Here is a 20389-nt window from a genome sequence, read left to right as displayed (position 1 = left end):
GGGATTGGACGGTCCTGATGCCTCGGCCGTTTCCTAGGTGGAGGCTCTGCGGCGAATGAAACCTTCCGATCTGATCTCACTTAAATCGGACGGTCGTCATGTGTTTCCTGGCGCGGGCTCGGGGCCTAAACGAAGGTTTTTTTTTTTTTTTTTTTGGTAAAAACAGCTACTCATCTCATATAACTCGAATGTGAGTACAACCCTCCAAATCACAGGAAAGTAAAAAGTACAACTGTGGAGGGACGTCTGATACAGACGTCCAAAGGAAACCACCAGAGTGCCGAGCGACAAAGGAGGCGACCCAGTCTGCTGCCTGGTTCGCCTCCCTAAACACATGTACCGCCTGAAAGTCAGCCAACATCTGGGCCATCCTGCGGGACTCTCGGATGAGGGGGTGGCCATCCCCAAACCGATCCACTCCCCGAATCCAATCAACCACCACCGATGAATCACCCTCGAGGTACACCCGATCAGCCCCGAGTGTCTGCCTCGCATAGGATATACCCTCCCAAGCTGCCTGCAACTCTGCTCCAACCACTGTAAGTCCTGGCGTGCGCCGTCCTCCTGCTGCTATCATCCTGCCGAAATGGTCCCTGATCACAAATCCGACCCCTCCACATCTACCATCCGCAGACCTACTGCCGTCAAAGTTCACTTTGAGATAGCCAGGGAATGGGGGTGCCCAAGAAACAAGGGCAAAACGTGGCGCTAAAACAGCGTGATAAGCACCCCAGATGTTTCCAACCAGCCCAGAAGTGGCTCCCACAGCCGCCCCAATAACCTCCCTCGCAAGCAGCATCGCCCGCTCTACCACCATCCTCGAGGACGACCTCCTCCCCTCAAAAATACCGGCATTCCGGTCCAACCATATATGGTAGGACAGGTACGCCACAAAAATCCCTGCCTCAGCAGTTCTAGGACATCGCACAGAATCTCTCACCAGATGGATCAGGTCCAGCGCCGAAGTCATTGCGGCCGGTAGCAGGATCGGTGACCTCCTCCAGATTTCTCGGGCCCGGGGGCACTGCAAGAGAACATGCTCCGTGGTCTCCTCGATATCTGCACACTCCTCACAACACTGAGAGATCCTCATCCCACGCCGGGCTAACAAACTCCTGGTCGGAAGGCAACCCCAAGCCACCTTCCAGATGAAGAGGGCCACACGCGGATGAACCCGCAACCTCCATATCCACCAACCCTCAATCTGTCGAGCTGACTCCCTACTGATCAATGCATGAAGATCTCTAGCTCGCACCCGTGACCGCCCCGTCGGCATCCATACTAGCCTATCTACCTCCCCCCCAGTCGGGATCGCTCGAGCCAAGACCAACTCTGCCAACTGCTCCCCAAATACCTCCCGAACCAACTCCTCCCTCCATCGCCCCCCTCCAGCATCCAATAGGTCACTGACCCTCCACCCTGCCAACCTCGTCGAATCCACCATGGTCGGCATACAGCAAAGCGGTAAATCAGTCACCCACCTATCCTCCAACACATCGATAGACCGGCCGTCGCCAATAGCCCACCCAATCTCCGGGAGCACTACCGTAGCTCTGGCACACATCTCCCTCCACACCGGGGAATGACGACGCCCTGCTCGTACACCAGGTACCAAGGCGCCATACTTAGCCCTCATCAGCGAGGACCATAGACTCTCAGGCTCAAGCGCAAATCTAGCCGCATGTCTGGCTACTAACACCTCACGCCTCACTACCAAAGCCTGAATCCCCAATCCTCCACAGCTAGTCGGCTGGTAGACCACCTCCCACGCCATCAAGTGAACGCCACCTCTACCACGGCTCCTCCCCCATATAAAATCCCTGAGGATCTGCTCCAAGGATCGCAAGAATCTCACCGGGACAACGGCATTGGAAAGAAGGTAGACAGGAACCGATGTAAGAACCGAGCGCACCAACGTAATCCTCCCTGCCATAGATAGTGTATGCATCTGCCATCCCTCTAGTCTGCGTCTGACACAAAGCTCAATAGGCAAACAATCCCCACTCCGCAGCCGCCGAACAGACAGTGGAATGCCCAAATACGTCATCGTGCCCACCTGCTCACCCACCCCCAAAGTCTCCAGTATGAAGTGCTTCATCGCCAATCTAATCTTCGGGCTAAAAATGATAGCTGACTTGGTCAAGTTGACCCTCTGTCCTGATGCTGCACAGTAGTCCCGAAGAATCTGACCAATAACCCGGGCTGCCTGCCGCGTCGACCTGACGAGAAGCAAACAGTCATCGGCGAAAAGCAGGTGAGAGATCGTAGGAACCCCAACCACTGGTCTATACGCCTCCAACCCCTGAGTGTCCACTGCCTAGCGTAGGGATCTGGATAAGGCATTAGCACAAATAATGAACAGTAGCGGGGATAGGGGGCAGCCCTGGCGCAACCCACCTGATGACTCGAAGAACTGAGATGGCGTACCATTCACCAGAATGGCAAAGGAAGGGACGCGAATACAACTCATGACCCATCCAATCCACGTCTCATGAAAGCCAAACCCCTGCAAGGACTGCTGCAAAAAATCCCATCTCACCCTGTCATAGGCCCACTCCATATCGAGCTTGATCCCCATCAAGCTTCCCCTCATCGGGGCCCTACCGAGATCAAACATGAACTCCTGAGCAATAAGCACATTGTCAGATATGCTCCGCCCCTCCAGAAAAGCCCCCTGCTCTGGACCAATAAGTCTAGGGAGAATAACTCTCAACCTGGCGGCAAGGATCCTCGCCGTAGCCTTGTACAAGGTCGTACAAAGGCTAATCGGGCGATAATGACTCGGCTCCGTAGCATCCTGCCGCTTCGGCAACAAGGTAATAAAGGTCCGCTGCCAATCTGCCGCCATCACTGCCGTATCAAAAAACTGCTGTATGGCCGCCGTCACATCTCGTCCAACAATCATCCAGTATCTCTGGAAGAACAATGGAGGAAAGCCATCCGGCCCCGGGGCCTTGTCCCCCTCTAGGGACCACATCACCTCTCTGATCTCCCTCTCCGAAACCGGCCTAATCAGTGCAGCAGTCTCATCCTCGGATACCCCAATCGAAGGCGATGGAATAACCACAGTGCTCCCTCCTGTAGTCTGCTCTGTCCACCTGGCTCTAAAAAAACTCTGCATAATCCTCTGAATCATGTCCGGATCCTTTGACAGCTGCCCATCCTCACCCCTGATGGCTCTGATCCTGTTCTGATGCCTCCTAATAACTGTCGCATGGTGGAAAAACCTGGTGTTTCTATCCCCCTCCATAATCCACTGAATCCTCGATTTCTGTCTCCAAAAAATCTCCTGCTGTCTAAGGAGGCAATCATGCAATGTCAATAGTGACCTCAGCTCTACCATCTCTCCTTCCACTAGACCCCCCCCTCGAGCCTCCTGAATCTGTAATCTGGCAATAGCCTCCTCTGACTCCTCGATCCTCCTGAAGATGTCACCGACCTCCTCACGGTTCCACCTCCTCAACCATCTCCTTGTCAATTCCAGTCTCCGAGACACCCGGTACATAGCATCACCCCTGACTGGTGTACTCCATGCCTCCCTCACCATCCCCACGACCGCGGGTAGCATAGCCACATCTTCTCAAATCTGAAGGGAGGTCGGACTGGAATGTGTACATCTGTGCTCACCAATAAAGGACAATGGTTAGACGCTATCCTGGGTAGATGGCTTACCTGATGCTCCGGAAAGCACTGGACCCATCCTGCGGTCCCATAAGCTCTATCAAGTCGCTCCCACACTCTAGCTCGACCCTGCTGATTATTGCACCATGTAAACCTGGGGCCCAAGAATCCCAGATCAATCAATCCAGTCGATGTCAAAAAATCCTGAAACTCCGTAATCTTCCTTTCATAGGTGAACGATCTTCCCCCCATCTTTTCAGAAGGATCTGTAATGCAATTAAAATCACCTGCTACTAGCATAGGATAACCCAGGCTAATCAGCCGAGACGCCTCCTCCCACAGTATCCGTCGCACCCTGAAATCAGTACTGGCATACACCGCCGCAAGTACCCAAGGCCTCCTACTGCCCTCCGAAATCACCATAATCACTCCTGTGTACAGACGTGAAAAATGTCCACTTTACATGGTCCCTGCGCCCAAGTAACAATAATGCCTCCCGATAGTCCTTGAGACTCCACTGCATAGAATCCCCATGACCTCGGTACCGCTCTCCTAGCCCTCTGTAGGCTCCGTCCCGACAACCGGGTTTCACATACCACACAAATGTCTGGATTGTGCTGCTGCACAATCCTGCGAAAAGCCGGGGCGAAAGAAGGTTTCCCCGCGCCACGGCAATTCCATAGAAGGACCTTCATAATTCACCCATGGATTTATCACAACCCCCCTCCCCGGGGTTGCAATCGTGAAACACCGCCTCCTCGGGAGTCCCTCCCCCTTGTCAAGTCCACTGGATTCACTTGCTTCACTACTGCCATCAATTGGGACAGAATATGGAAATGTTCCCCTCCACCTGCCCCATGTGCCAATTGGCGTGCCGTGCCACCAGAAGCTTCAGTGTCGACCATAGTGCTCTCCTTCATCCCTTCACCCAATTCCACAGTGATACTCCCATCCCTTTTGCTGCCTTTGGTAGCCAATCTGGAGCTTGATTCCCCCACCTCCTTCTTTCCCGGGCCCCGCTCACCACCACAAGACAGGGAGTCTGCCGTGCCATGGCACATCGGAGTCACCTGAGATGGAACCTTCACAGAGGCAAGCACAGGATCCTTACCTCGATTGGGGCCGATCGGAGCCACCCCACTCCCTTCCCACCTGTCCGTCCGCTCCACCTCATCGAGCCTCCTAACCAGAGAACCCCGTCCGGGGGCCGAGAGACCCGCCGCCGCCGAGATCGCCCGCTTCCACTTCCTTTCGGAGACCGCCATCGCCCCACGCCGTGACGTGTCACTGGCCCCCCTGCCGGCTCGCTCCGCCCGAGGGGGTCGGTTGCACGTCGTCGTGATCGGTGGAGGGGAGCTCCAGCTCCTTCGATGGCCACCTACATCCGGTCGTCCTTCCGGACCAAGCTGAAGGGAGGACACCCCAGCTCTGGAGCAACCCCCGGTCGCACTTCGACCCCTAGACCCAAGCCCCCGGCTTGGGCTCCTGGATCTTTTCCTTGGGCTCAGCCCGAACCCGCCACGGCCCGATCCATCACCCGGCCCAGCCAATGTTTCAACCGCCCAGCCCGGTCCACCAGTCAGTCCACACTCGCCTGGTCCAAATTCCCGGCCCAAGGCCTCGTTGAGCCGACCCAGGTCCGACCCGTCGCCTGACTCAACTCCTTCACCGGTTCCAACACCGGGTTGACTCACTCCACCAGTGGCCGCTTCCGCACCAGCCATCGAGACATCCTTCTCCGGCGTCCTTCGTCGGGCCACCTTGGAAGGTTTCTGCCACCCATCAAGGTCGACCGGCAAAGACACAGCTCCCGATGTTCCCCCGTTCGGGTTCTCGCTGACCCTCGAGGGAGTGGCCGCCGGGTTCGGCCGAGATCCAGACTCAGTTCCCTCCTTCCTCCGTGCCATCTTCTTGGCCACCGGCCTATGCCAGAAACGACTCGTCACCATCCATGGCCCATACGCCGTCGGCTCCACCAATGCATCAGCTTCCCCATACTCCTGCCCATCAGCCTCCTTGCCGTCCACCCCTGTGCCAGACTTCTCCCTCCCCGTGGTTTCCGCCGTCTTCACCGCATCGACCGCCGGCGGAGACCTGCCACACTCCGTCGCCGAATGCCCAATCCGGCCGCACTTGGAGCAAGGAGCAGGTAAGTTCTCATAGATAAAGCTTTGCCAGAAGGTCTCCTCGACTCCTCCGGTTCGTCCCCTCACCAACGTCCCCGGCCTAAGGGAAGCAGAGCAATCGAGCTCTATTTTCACCCTTGCGAAGCCAAACCGCCGACCCTGTTCCGTAAACCCATCCAAAGCCAGTGGGCTTCCAGCCCTTGCGGCAATCTTAAGGATTGTCTCCTTCCTCCAGTAATCCAGAGGTAGTCGTGGTAGCCGGAGCCAGACGACCACCCTTCCCACCCCCACAACACCAGGTACGAAGTTTGGTCGCCACCTATCCATCGCCAGGAGCTGACCAGCCACCGTCCAAGGGCCGTTCATCACTGCGGCTTCGCGGTCACCCTCCTTGGCAAACCGGATGACAGTGAAGCCATCCATTAGCAGGAAGCATTCCACATTGTAGTCCAAGCTTCCCACCCTCTTGATCTCTCTTGCAATCCATTCACCTGGGACTGACCTCCCCAAGCTGCTCACTATGACCGCAGTGCTCCGCCATTCCGCCCGTGCAACCTCCAGCTCCTCCTCCGTGATGTCCACCACCTCGGAGAATCTATTCTGCAACAACTCCAGTTCACGGGGCGATGGCCGATGGCATGACCACGCTTCATAGCCCAGAAAGCACGCTTGTGGGCATTTGGACAGGGGCTGAGTTTGTAAAGGTGGCAAGTAGAGACGCTGTTCAGAAAAATTCATGGGGTTTTGCTTCTTTTTTTTTTTTTTTTTGCTAGGACACTGTTCCAGAAAAATTCATGGGGTTTTGCAATTTTTTTTTTTTTTTTGATAGAACCAAAAGACCATGCTATTTTAGTACAAATATGTCCTACAAAATTAAAAAAATATAATATTAGAAAACAAAGAAGAAATAGATGTAGAATTAGTCTATAAAGTATCATCGGAATGCTTAACCATATGGGAAGCTACCTAATCCACAACGTTATTCACCTCACAATAGATGTAAACGATCTGGAATACAATACAGTTCATAACTATCCTCCAAACATCCAGCAGCAAAGGGGCCCGGCCCATCCACTGGGCTTGCCTTGAAATCCACCTAATAATGGTTGTTGAGTTGCCCTCGAGGTAAATATGGTTAGCTCTCAAGATGAACCTTGAATAACTGATACCCTTCTATGATGCTCTCAATTTTGCTTCAAAAACTGAGATGTCATAGATTTGTCTGTCGCCAACAGTAATAAGCCTAGAATTAGGGCATCTGATCAAAAACCCTATACCTCATCCATCGCCTCTATCAGCCACATTGGTGTCAAAGTTGATCCGGAGAAAACTAAGAGATGGGGACTCCCAAGTGAAGATCATCTGGAGTGTAGCTAATGCTGAGGAGTCTTAGGTGTCCCTAATTGTCACAAATTCTCCAACTACAAGTGGATGAATAACCTCGACTACTTGTGAGAGTGTCCTCTCCATGAAGAATTAGTGACTGGATACCGCTTTCAAAGACCTTGGCATTTCTAGCTAGTCATATAAGTAGACTAGATGCCCTAAGGATGAGTAGCAGTTTTGCCCCTGCAACTATTCAAAATAAGCAATAAAGGACTTGATCAGCGTAAAGAAAGTTGAACCCTTCCCTTGTGTGAAAGATACAACCATGTCCCAACACAACTTGCATCAGGCTTGGTCGACATTTTAATAAAATTTCAAGCTAGGCTACGTCAATCGGCTTCAAGCCAAGATTGGACTGACATTTTCTAACCAAAGTACATATTGCTCCAATCCAATCATTCCCCAAATTTATTTTTAGGTTTTGAGTAACCTATCCGGCGCACTCCGACTCGGATTCGTCTCCTCATCTCCACTCTTCTTTCCTCACATTTTACTGACTCTCGGAGTCTCTTCTCTTCTTCCATTTCCCCTTTCATCTTCTCCTCTCCCCCAAGCCCTAATCCTAATTTCTCCCCGGAACCCTAGCAAAAATGGCGATCCGGAAGCTCCTCACCCTCGGCCGCCGCCGCCTCCCCCTCCTTCACCACCTCAGATCCTTCTCCACTTCCCCCGCCGCCGTCGCCCCCTCCGCCGCCGTCCCCTCCACCGGCCCCCCGGTCATGCACTACGACGTCCTCGCCCGCGCCGTCAGCGCCAAGATCAAGCGCCTCGACGACCCGGACCCCCGCTTCCTCCGCTACGCCTCCCCCCACCCCGCCCGCGCCGACCACACCCCGATCCTCTCCGCCCCGGAGACCCGCGTCACCACCCTCCCCAACGGCCTCCGCGTCGCCACCGAGTCGGCCCTCGCCTCCCGCACCGCCACCGTCGGCATCTGGATCGATGCCGGCAGCCGCTTCGAGACCGAGGAGACCAACGGCACCGCCCACTTCCTAGAGCACATGATCTTCAAGGGAACCGCGGATCGGACGGTGAGGCAGCTCGAGGAGGAGATTGAGAACATGGGGGGCCATCTCAACGCCTACACCTCCAGGGAGCAGACCACCTACTACGCCAAGGTCATGGACAAGGACGTCCCCAAGGCGCTCGAGATCCTCGCCGACATCCTTCAGAACTCCAGCTTCGATGAGGCCCGGATCAATCGGGAGCGTGATGTCATCCTCCGTGAGATGGAAGAGGTACATGTTCTTACCTTTTTTTTCTTCCAAAAAAAAGATAATTGGATTTCTGGCGTTTTGGATGGATAAAAATTGTTGTTTTTCAAAACTGTGCGGATTTGTTAATTTTCAGAATTGCTACTAGTTATCTAGTGGTCTAGTTGCCTCTTTCTTTTCTTCCAGTGTTTTGTATTTGAAACTTGACATGATCGAAGCCAGGTTAACATATAAAAACGACATTTTTCCTCCAAGACATCTTCGGAAAAAGTTATTGTTGCAAAGTATTGATTCTCAGTCCTGTTTGTATTGGAGATTTATGATATAGATTATAATATTTCTACTTTATATTAGTAAATTCACATTCCTTTGTCTTGTTCAAACCGTGGGCTGCTGGGGTGAGCAGAGCAGGTTATTTTTGATGTGCTTCCTATGTGATAAAGAAAGTGATTATTGTTTATTTTCTTCCTGCAATTTTAGTTGTTGTAGTGACTAATTTGGGATTAATTGTTTTGGTTTTGCATGGCAACATTGCATGTTCTCCTTTATATGGTTAGCTTGGTGAACTCGGGTAAGTTATTTCTGATGGAACTTAGACATTGTCTGATTTGGATACTGTACCTGAGACGCACATTGATAAGATTAGTTGAAATAACAATAACCAAATTGCTTCAGTCAAGAATCTAGATGTATTTTGAATGTTATTGTGTCCACGCTAGCAAAAAAAGGTGTAAGAAAGTGCAATGCTCTTTAGTTGGAAAGAAAAGGGTTCGAATGTTGCAATGGGAAATGACTGGAAAAAACATCCTATCGGATGATCATATTGGCTGAGACACAATCTAGTTAATTCTGACCGCAGCTATGCTTGATTCTCACTTTTCGCTAGTTGTAAGTTATACTGAAGTTGCATAGGCAACATACAAAACTTCCCTCCAGTGCATTATTAACTCTCTGGTTTTTTGTTAAAAAGTTATTTCTGGATTTTGATGATGTTTTCATGGCTGGTGTGATGAAAGCATCATCAAAATCTGGTGTGATGAAAGCTGAGTGTACAGTGAATGTCATGATGGACTAATGCTTTGTGGACCAGCTTTGGGACTGCCATCTTGTATCCTACTATGAAATCTTCCATGGTGCATATTTTGGATTAAATTAAATTTTCATCGTATCACAAAACCACACACGCCCATTTTATATATGCATGTATGCATGCATGTACATATCCTAGCAAATTGGCACATGCAACGCTTTAAAATGTGAGGATCCGTACGGATGTGTATTTAGTCCCACATCGACTATGTACTGGGTCGATCATGGATACTTATATAGAGCGAAGGAACCCAAATAATATATTTTAGGCTAGCTTTTTTGAATGAGGTTTTGAGTAATTACAAATGGTATCATAACAAATTCAGCCCATGGTCTATGTAGACGATGGGCTACTATAGTATGGGCCTATTGGGGCTGACCACAGGCTGATCATGGTGCTTGTGATTAGATTTGAATGGATTTAGACTCTTAGCATGGCGAGGATGCTAGAGCTTAAAACAGGTGGAGTATGCAAGGATCTATGCGGGCGTGTTTAATCCCACGTTGTTTATGCACTGGGTAGATTTTAGATATTTATACAAGGCCAAAAAATCTAAATAACAGCTTTCTAGCTAGCCTTGTTGGATGAAGTCCTCGATTATTATATAAATAATAAAAAGTATATAAAGTTATGATTGTAAAAAAACACACACCTTTGTTTAACATTCTGATTACAATAAATACTTGATATTATTTTTTTATTTGAACATTTATCTAGACGAATCTTTATTGCTAGGATTAAAAATCGCTCTCATGTTTGAATTTGTTTTGTAGATGAGGAGGTTGTTAGAAGGATTTCTTATCACACTTTTGGATTAGAAAAAATTTAAATAATTTAAATTACAAGTATATCCTAACTGTTCCTTTTATAATAAGTTGGCATATGCAATACATGTTTCATAAAACAATAATAATTAAAGTAAACAGATATTTATTATATTTAATTTTTACTTTTTAGTTGAAAAACATATAACAAAAAATAACTAAAATATCAAATCTAGAAATAGAATTAAAGAAATTAAATTAAATAAACAAAAACTTATAACATAAAATAGAAAATAAAATAAAGTAAATAAAATGTCAGAAAAGTGAAAAGAATGGATCACTTGTAACATATAGAAAATGATTTTATTTTTAAACTTATTTTTATTTCTACTTTGGAAATGTAGAATTAAATATAGAATGTCATGGAAAAAATATTAGATTGCATGATAAAAGTTTATAACAAAAATAAGAAGTAAAAGGAAACAAGAAAATGTATAGTAGAACAAAAGTGGATCAAATAAAAATATAGAAATGATATAAAATGACGATAAAAAAATATATATTCATATTAGAAATAAATTAAATTTAAAATAAAAATTGAAAGCAATTGTATTTGATAAGATTAAAATATAAAGCAAAATCTGCAGAACAAGAAAAAAAATAAAAAATACAACAAACAATCAAAAAAATATAGATATCAAAAAAATAAAAATAATTGAAAATATTAAAATAAAGAAAATTTTAATGGTTGTAAAAGAGAAATGAGAAGAGGGAAGAGAGGCTAGGGCGTTTGGGGGCATAGGGAGGGAGGGGGGCCAATAAGGCAGGTGGGCTAGAGAGGTAAGGGAGAGATTTGGAAGAGTGTGATGCATGGGGTAGGGGAAAGGAGATTAGAGAGGGATGGAGGGAGGGAGGGGTAAGGGATGGCGGGGAGGGGAAGGTGATGAGAGAGAGGGAGGGGAAGCGAGGGACGGTGGAGAGAAGAGAGTTGTGTGTGTGTGAGAAAGAAAGTGCTATGATTATTGTGTATGCAAGATTTGGGGATTGCGATTTTTATTTGTTTTAATGAAATACTTTAAAATGTTATTAAAGTTAGTTGGATGAGTATTTTAAAATTTGTTGAAGGGTATTTTCATCTAAAATTGTTGTAGAGGGAATCTACAGTAGAAAATGCTGAAATTCAAAAGTCTTATATATGTATATACATATATATGTGTGTGTATATATATATATATGTATATATGTTTTTATACATATGCAAGTATATTGAACTTAGATCCCATGAGTGAGACACCATACTAAGGTTCCAGGTGTATATTTCAAGTAATAACTTTAATACATAAAATTTATGTGTATCTGTAAAGAAAGAATGACTATGAATTACATAACTATGTGCTAATGCAAATATAAGGCAATATATTACTAAATTATCTCTTCCCTAGATTTTTTTTGTGAACTTTTTTTGAGCATTGTTGCTATTACTTTTTACACAGTGAGATGGGAATATATGTTGGATATCTAAAAAAGTTGCTGATCTATACCCATTTCTGATGGTGAAATTGATAGTTGTAGAGGTTGAAATGCTGATTTGTGCTATTCTAAGATGCATCTACGTTGATATTTTCCCATTAGGGGTCCATTACAGAAAGGTTATGAGATGCTTCATGCTTTTAAACATTCCTTTTTTTGATCTTCGTTTCAACACCAAGGTAGAGTTATGAGATGTTTGATACTTTTCAAAGCCCAAGTTTTGTTTCTCATTTTACAACCTCTGTTTCACGTACTTTTAGTGATTTGAATGAAAGATATTTGTTTGAACCATAACTTTTGATAATTGGCTTTGCTTCCTAGTGTCTTGTTCTTTTCCTTTAAAACATAGAAGTATAAATCATACTGTACAAAAAAAAGCTTATAGAAATCTATAAGACATTTTATCCTTACTGGAAAAAATATTGTTTGCTTTTCTACTTCAAGCCATACAAGAACGTTCTATAGAAAGAAGTATATGAGCTAGTTACACAAGTTGGATTCAAATCTGAGCTGCATTTGTTTTTGCCCTTCCTAACCCTTCATAGCTCTTAATGTAGTACTAGGATTCTCTTTCATTCCAATATTTCTCTTACAAGTTTAAATGTCTCAGCATTAGCTCTCTTCCCTAAGAAAAACAGTTTGCGCAGATTATGTCCTGATGATGATGAGATGCACCTACATCATAGTTGGATGTAGTCCTCAATTATAATGGCGTTGTGTATTGCACTGCAGAGGTTAAGTTATTTTGCATGCACTGTTCAATTAATTTGAGCAATTAGTCATACATGCTTTGCATTTCTACCTTGTATAGCATAATTTCATTTTTTTATTTTTATGCCTTAGAAGCTGTGATGGACGGTACTTTTAGAATCCTACAATGGATTAGTGCTATGTTAATGATTCATTTTTATTGTTATGTAGGTGGAGGGACAAACTGAAGAAGTTATCTTTGACCATTTGCATGCAACAGCGTTCCAGTATACTCCATTGGGCAGAACAATCCTGGGACCTGCTTCAAATATCAAGACAATCACAAAAGAACAACTTAAGAACTACATTTCAACTCATTATACAGCTCCTAGAATGGTAAGGCACCTTACTATGCTTACGAATTTAATTGTTTGTTTTGAGTAAAATTGCACGTGATTCCCTACTTGTATTCATTTTGATGTCGAACAATATATCCCTGTGCATTTTGTATGCAGGTCATTTCTGCTGCTGGTGCTGTGAAGCATGAAGAAATAGTTGAGCAGGTGAAGAAGCTGTTCACAAAGTTCACAGCAGACCCTACAACAGCATCTCAACTGGTTGCAAAAGAACCAGCTATTTTTACTGGTTCTGAGGTTGGATGACAAGTTTCAAATTTCTACAATTTTTGATTCTTTACCACAAATGTAATTTCCTTCTAAGATTATTTTTATCTCACCAAGTTCAGGTTAGAATTATAGATGATGATATTCCACTTGCACAATTTGCGGTTGCTTTCAGTGGAGCATCCTGGACAGATCCTGATTCCATTGCTTTGATGGTCATGCAATCCATGCTGGGTTCTTGGAACAAAAGTTCTGGAGGTGGAAAGCACATGGGGTGGGTTTTTATCATTCTTCTCTTATAGCAACATATATAAAAGGACTCATCACAAATATATATATCTTATATCTAATTTGTCGCTCCAAATTTGACAGCTCAGAGCTTGTACAAAGGATTGCAATTAATGAAATAGCTGAGAGCATGATGGCTTTTAATACCAACTATAAGGATACTGGTCTATTTGGTGTTTATGCAGTTGCTAAGGTTAGTTGTTATCTTCTTGTGCTCAATGGAGTCTAATACAGATTCATTGGCATGGTTGCCTTGCTTTTTAGATTTATTACTCATTGTTTGTGAATATGTTGGATAGAATGTAAAAAAAATTGTTTGCTTCTACATTCTATAGTTTCCTAGATAACATTGGGTGTGTCTTTCATTTTCATGTTTTTTACTTCTCTATTGAATATTGACATGGCATCTACAGGCCAAATGATGGCTTTTCTCTTACTCTGTTTGTTGTTTCAACTTGCCTTGTTGTAAAATCTTTGGTGATTCAATGTAGACAAAAAATTTTAGGCATTGCAATATTTGCTCAGATTGTGGTAGTTTGGTGCCTTCATTTCTGATACTGTGTTCGATTCATTTAATGCATGTTTTGTAAGATTCTAGTAACGTGAGAATTTGAAGCAGCAGTTCATTTTAAAACCTCATTTCTTGTAACGAAATTTTGATTACTCATGTTATTGCCCTGCTAATTGATTTTATAGTGGGTGTGTAGTTGTAAAATCTTTGGTGATTCGATGTAGACAAAAAAATTTAGGCATTGCAATATTTGCTCAGATTGTGGTAGTTTGGTGCCTTCATTTCTGATACTGTGTTGGATTCATTTAATGCATGTTTTGTGAGATTCTAGTAACGTGAGAATTTGAAGCAGCAGTTCATTTTAAAACCTCATTTCTTGTAATGAAATTTTGATTACTCATGTTATTGCCCTGCTAATTGATTTTATAGTGCGTGTGTATGATGAGTTCTCCTTCTTGTTCCCTGTAGTTTAATTAGACTGTCACATATTGTTAAATTTTTCATATTTTCCTATAGTTTAAGGCAGAGCTTGATTGGAGGCAGGCTTTAAAGGATTTTGTTTCCATGTAGTAATATGGGTTAAAAGTTTAGATGACCAGCTCCTGGATACTATATATCCAATATTTCCTACTCATCCTTTATTTCTGTTCTACTGGGTACCAGATTCTTATTTCTCCTTATTTCTTGCTTTTGTCTTCATAATATTTTTAAACCAAATTTAGAACACAGATTTTGTCATTATCCAACTTAAACTTGAAATTTCTCATTTTTATTTATATACATGTAACCTTGCACTCAACCATACCATATGATGTGCTCTTTCGTTGAGCTAAGTTGGCTTTACATTTGGTAGTTGAGTTAAAGAGTCACACACCAATGAACAATGGAACATATTAAGTGCTTGATTGGAGTCATTGATGTCCATGACAATATCTCTCCATTAAGAAATCCACAAGCTGCTCTGTTGATCGAAAAGAGGGAAACATGTGCAAGTTTTCACAAAGTAGTAATTGTTCTTGAAGTGCTTCGTAAGCTCCCAGATTACCAGCTCTGCAATGCTTTAAATATTCATTATTGTGGTTAGGAGTATTGGAAGCAAAACTTAAGCCAAAGATAAGGTGATGAAACCACATAATGTTTGCGATATTCTGGGATTTCCAACCATGATGGGAGGGCAATATTCTTTTGCTACTTCTAGGAATGGACATAGTCTTTAAAGAAGCCTCTAGGCTATGTAATATTTCAAGGGAGAAAACCTGTACAGACACTTCATATAGAATCAAAAAGAACAATAGGATTAATATGAGTTTGTTGTTCAATAGCCAATTTTGCTTAGGGCTTTTTTGGGAAAATCTTTGGATCTGGTAGCACATGCAGGAGAGAGAGCGCAGGGGAAGGGAGAGGGAGCGGCAGAGTTCCAGGGGTTGCAGGGCATGATGTGTGTGGGATTAAAAAAAGATCCTACCAGATCCTGTGGGATTTTTCCAAACATGCTCTTAGGAAATTTTTAATTCAGTTTAGATGTGGGTGCAGTGGTGGATTTTTATGGTTCTTCGATCTAAGAATTGGAGTTATGTGACATGTTCTTTGGGTTTAGGCTAAGCCTTCTTGTCTTAATGGAATTGAAAGAAATACAAATTTGTTTTTTCTAGATACATCTTCTATTGTTGCTAGTTGCTATATGAATGTTCGTATATTTTTAGAGTTTAGATCTTAAAGTTGTATGTTTTAAAGTAAAGGGCTTCCCTTCTTTCTATATAAGGTTGGCTTTGTGGTTTAAGCAATGTTGTCAAAGGTGCTCCAGGGTGACGAAGCCCTTGAGCACCCAACAATCCCCAGGCAAGGTGAGTTTATTAAGGTGACGCCTAGGCAAGTATCTAGAACAAAGTAAGAGGCATTTGGGCAAGCACCTCTCCAATGTCCATTAGAATTCTTTCCATCCCTTTTTGCCCATTTTCTAGATCTTTGTTAGCTTTATTTTTGAGGCTTATTTTGATCTGTTGGAGTTCTTACAAATAAGAGGGATTCTCTAGGATGTTTAATGATTTGCTTTTTTTTTTTGTGTTATGTTTTGTTTATAAATATCAAACATGTTTTGGGAAGTGGTTTTTGCTATCATGTTTGAATTTGAAGCTACTTGAGATTGTCCAATTGTTTATTTTTGCTGACTTTTGTTTAAGAACATGATATGTGAAGTGGTATTTCAACGTGATGTTGAAAGATTCAAAGCACGATATTCAATGGACGAAACAATTATGATTTTTTATGTTGAAACCTAACTAAGCCTATAATGCTTGAATTGTTTTTAGATACATATAATAATTATTTCTAATACATTTGTTGAATTTTTCTTAAATCAGTCCCTTCCTTTCTTTAGGTGAGTGCCTTCTTGGTGTCTGGCACCTCCGGAGATATTGAGGTCCTATTGCCTTAAGGGCACGTTTTGCTTTTGGCAACCTTGGGTTAAGGGATGTTTTGCAAAGTTTGATAACAACAACCTACTTTTAACCCAGTGTCATATTGGTTATGTAGTGTAAGTTCATTCAACTAAGAAGCCACTCTCCTAGGGTGCTGGAGAATGAGGCAAGAAGGCAAAGTTGAATTGTTATTTTCATGGAATATGGAGAATTTTGTCTGTTGGATGCACAATCATATTGCTCTTGATGAAGAAATAAGTAGATGGTTAAGATATCTGCATTATATTTCTTTACTTCTATCTTCTCATTTGATTAATACGATTCCAAGAATAATACAAAGGCATGTATACAAGTTTTCTTGCCAGAATATTTATATTCATTGAGCCTATGCCATTCTCCATCTTTCGGCTCTCTGATAGAGTTGAATCTTCCATAGTGCTGCTGTGTTATTGCAATGATATGTGATTTATGACTGCCAGCTGACTGCCAGTTGAATCTTTCGGCTCACTGCTCATTTGTGCATCTTGGGGGGGGGGGGATCTTATATCAGATATTTTTTTATAAAAAAACAAAAACTAGAGTATTTGATTTTGTTCTATTTCTTTAGTTTTAAGAATGACCTGTTTATACAAAGGCATGTATTCAAGTTTTCTAGCCAGAATATTATTATTCCTTAAGCCTACGTCATTCTCTATCTTTCTGCTCTGATAGAGTTGCATCTTCCATAGTACTGTGGTGTTACTCCGTGTTTCGACTAGAATGTATGTGCTTATATCAGATTTTTAAACTAGAATGTTTGATTTTCTTTAGTTTTGAGAATGACTTGTTTATATTTATTCGCATTTTTACTTTTTAAACTAGCCTGATTGCTTGGATGACTTGGCTTACGCGATTATGTATGAGATAAGCAAGATGTCTTACCGAGTTTCAGAAGCTGATGTTACTCGTGCTCGTAATCAGGTATCTTCCGTACCATGCTGAATTCACTTTATTCCTAACCTTATGCATTTCCATTTGAATAAGCTTAAGCTAATTGAGAGATTAATGATCTCTACCTTGCCTGAGGAAACTAGCTAAGCTAAATGAGGGAACTAGAGAAGATTCCCTTTCTTGCCCGTCAAAACCTATGTTTTTAAATGATCAAGAGTCTGTGTTCTTGAAGAAAGAAGAATCCATATTGCTTTTTCCACCCAAGCCCTTATTCATGTGATTTTATCTATGACCAGTCTGTCATAGTAATCCTCCATTAATTTATTATTTCTGAATGTACATGTTCCAAAATGTGAAATGTATTATCAACACAGGCAAACACCAGCCAGATTTCTTGTGCTGACAAATGATGAGAATAAGTGCAATTCATATGGCTCCTGTGACAGAGAATTTTAATCAAGTTTGCTATCCAACTTGACGAATTTAACTCTATGTTGACCCTGAGGGTGTTGATATATTTCGTTATTCACAGATATTGTTCTTCTAATTATCTTGCCTACTGGGACTTACAATCTCTTATGATGAAGAATGTTCATCATTTTATGGGGTTGTCCATGATCAAGTTCTTCCTATACTCTGCATATTTGTTATATGATTCATTAACTAATATATGTATACATATTTTTAGCTGAAATCTTCTCTCCAACTTCATATTGATGGTACCAGCCCTGTTGCTGAGGACATCGGTCGTCAGGTACGGTGTTGGTTTGATTACTCTAGCTTGCTCTTAGAGCTGCTTCTTTTTATACCCTCTAAGTTCAATTGCATGCCTTTGTGCTTGTAGCTACTTACATATGGCCGTAGAATACCAGTTGCTGAGCTTTTTGCAAGGATTGATGCGGTTGATGCAAGCACTGTGAAGCGTGTTGCAAACCGCTTCATATTTGATCAGGTAAGGAATCCACTTCTTTTGGGGCATAAAATGGCAAGTCTGATATCTATATGGACTTAGGAAGCAACACTAGGCAACAAAACATTACCTTGGGCATAGACGTGGATATTTCTTAGGCTGTCAGTTGGCCATCTGAGGGACAGGAATAGAAGCAGTAAACTGATACTCAGTTTTCAACTGACTTGGCTGCCATTTGGAGTAAGGATCCCCTTGTCATGGCCAACTAGGTTTGTATGCACCTGCATTTCAGGTGTTAGTAACAAGTTGAAGGCTCTATAGCTGCACTCTTCCCCTGGGAGTAGTTCTTGATCAGTCTTTATTACATTAAATTATGAGATTTAATGACTGAGCGCAAACAATCTCAGTGCAGTTGTTTGGTTTCACTTTGTAACTATCATACTGGTTCTGGTTTGTTGCTGATAGCTCCTTGCTGTATGCGAATTGCTAGCAATTATCATCATTAACATGGAGTCTGTCAACTTATTGGACCTTTCTCTTGGAGCAAGTCACTTGAGCATGTTTTGTAATCCAACAAATTACATTACCAAAACCCTGTTCATCACAATACGCCCTTTTGTTGTTTTTGTTTTGCAGGATGTTTCTATTGCTGCCATGGGACCGATCCAGAGCCTTCCTGACTACAACTGGTTCAGGCGCCGAACCTATATGCTTCGATACTAAATTTAATGTAGTTCTTATTGTTTCTACTTTCTATTACGTATTGAAAAATTTTCTTAAAGGGCCTTCAATTGCAAGCCATGTTCATCTTTAATGCTTTGATGGCTGGAATTTTTTGTTTGTTGTTTTCTCATATTTTTTTGTCCTGTATTCCTGTCAATAATAAACATCCAACTGCATGGCTACACATTTTTGTTGAAGCTCCATAGGTGTTGGGGGCCATTTTCTGTTATGTGAAGTAGCTGCAAATTCCTAATTGTGGATTAATTTGTCTCTGTGCTAAGATGTGCATCTGGACCTGGTGATCATTTCTGTGATGTATGTTAGAAGCTGCTAGTAGGAAAAAATGAGTATTCACCGTTAATGCACAGATCATAAACTGGTTAAAGGCTATTGTCAGATTTGTTGAGATTATGTTTGTGCTGGTACACTGACTTCTGCAGCATTTGTATAGATAAAACTAACCTGAATCTATATTTTTATTCCATGAAAATGGGAGCAAAAGAATATTCAGTCTATTTTCAGATGAGATAAAAATTGGATACTACCCTTATTTCTTGTATTGATTAAAATACAAGAGTTTAAAGAAAGATATCGAGAAAACTAAAGAATTCATAGATAATTGTGAGAAGACATCTTTGCACAGGGGATGATTCCTTCAGCTATTTCCTTTTACAGGACTTCTCTTCACAGAGAAAATGAAATTGTTTGGTGTGTAAGCAAAGACCGAGGCTCACATCTTATGTTTCTATGGTGCTACTTAGGCATCAACCACTTGTAAATGATAAACATCTGTGATGACAAGAAAAGCAGCACAACGTGACAAGATTAATGAATGGTAATGATCAGTTTTGAAGGATTCTAGAAAATTTTAAAGGCGGAGCTATGACTTGGATTTTCTTTCTTCTCCTAATTTTTAGAATTTTTCTTCTTTAAGAAATGCTTCATATAATGTTATCAAACATTTCTTCTGAATGTACATTTTCATTAAAAATGTTTTTATTTTTAAGCAATATTAAAAATACTGTGTTGAAATAGAATTGGATGAAATAGATTTGGACCTAGTGGAGGCACCTCCTGCATTGCCATCCGCCTAGCAGGATGATGAAGTAGCAGAAACTAAAGTTTCAGCAGCTTAAGTAGCAATAGCTTAAGTTTTACTTTTGTTTCATTTCTACTGAGTCTAGGACATGTTGGTTATTTTTGATGTGTAGTAGAATACATTGTTAAGTATCAGCAGTATAGGATATTTTATTAGTGCCCAGTTTCACTCATTTGCTTTGCACTTAAGTATCGGCTGCATACCCTTAAGCATCAACTGATAAACCCAAATGCCATTCCATAACCTGGTTCCATAAACTGCATACCCTTAATTATTAGAGTGCATTGAACAAAGGCATTAAACAACAGTATCAGACATAGTGCCTTGAGTATCAACTGGTTAGTTCCCTTAAGTATCGACTTTAGTAGCTAAAATGTGGTTCTACCACGTCAAAAGCATTATAAACAGAAGAGCTAAGGATATAGCTAACACCAGATAGCAAGCATTTCCATTCACTGTATTGTTAA

At 42.7% G+C, this 20389-nt stretch overlaps 1 protein-coding gene across 1 annotated transcript; it reads left to right on the top strand.

Moving 5' to 3' along the window:
- Nucleotides 1–7539: 7539 nt before the first annotated feature.
- Nucleotides 7540–19095, top strand: LOC103718183 (probable mitochondrial-processing peptidase subunit beta, mitochondrial). Its single transcript, XM_008806885.4, has 9 exons — nucleotides 7540–8371; nucleotides 12653–12817; nucleotides 12937–13074; nucleotides 13167–13318; nucleotides 13417–13525; nucleotides 17122–17220; nucleotides 17879–17944; nucleotides 18035–18142; nucleotides 18737–19095. The coding sequence occupies exons 1-9, from the start codon at nucleotides 7724–7726 to the stop codon at nucleotides 18821–18823; spliced, it is 1572 nt and encodes a 523-aa protein (XP_008805107.2). The 5' UTR covers nucleotides 7540–7723; the 3' UTR covers nucleotides 18824–19095.
- The last annotated feature ends 1294 nt before the right edge of the window (nucleotides 19096–20389 follow it).

This window comes from Phoenix dactylifera, chromosome 15 (genome assembly GCF_009389715.1).
Source record: "Phoenix dactylifera cultivar Barhee BC4 chromosome 15, palm_55x_up_171113_PBpolish2nd_filt_p, whole genome shotgun sequence".
Lineage (NCBI taxonomy): Eukaryota > Viridiplantae > Streptophyta > Magnoliopsida > Arecales > Arecaceae > Phoenix > Phoenix dactylifera.
Note: the sequence above shows the minus strand (reverse complement) of the source record. Positions and strands in the feature narration are given on the sequence as shown.

What these genes read in the sequence shown, in the direction of transcription:
- LOC103718183 (XM_008806885.4), top strand. Translation starts at nt 7,724, where the DNA reads ATGGCGATCCGGAAGCTCCTCACCCTCGGCCGCCGCCGCCTCCCCCTC. An exon ending in TTACTCGTGCTCGTAATCAG is followed by an intron (nt 17,221 to 17,878) that starts GTATCTTCCGTA and finishes ACATATTTTTAG; the next exon opens with CTGAAATCTTCTCTCCAACT. An exon ending in ACCGCTTCATATTTGATCAG is followed by an intron (nt 18,143 to 18,736) that starts GTAAGGAATCCA and finishes TTTGTTTTGCAG; the next exon opens with GATGTTTCTATTGCTGCCAT.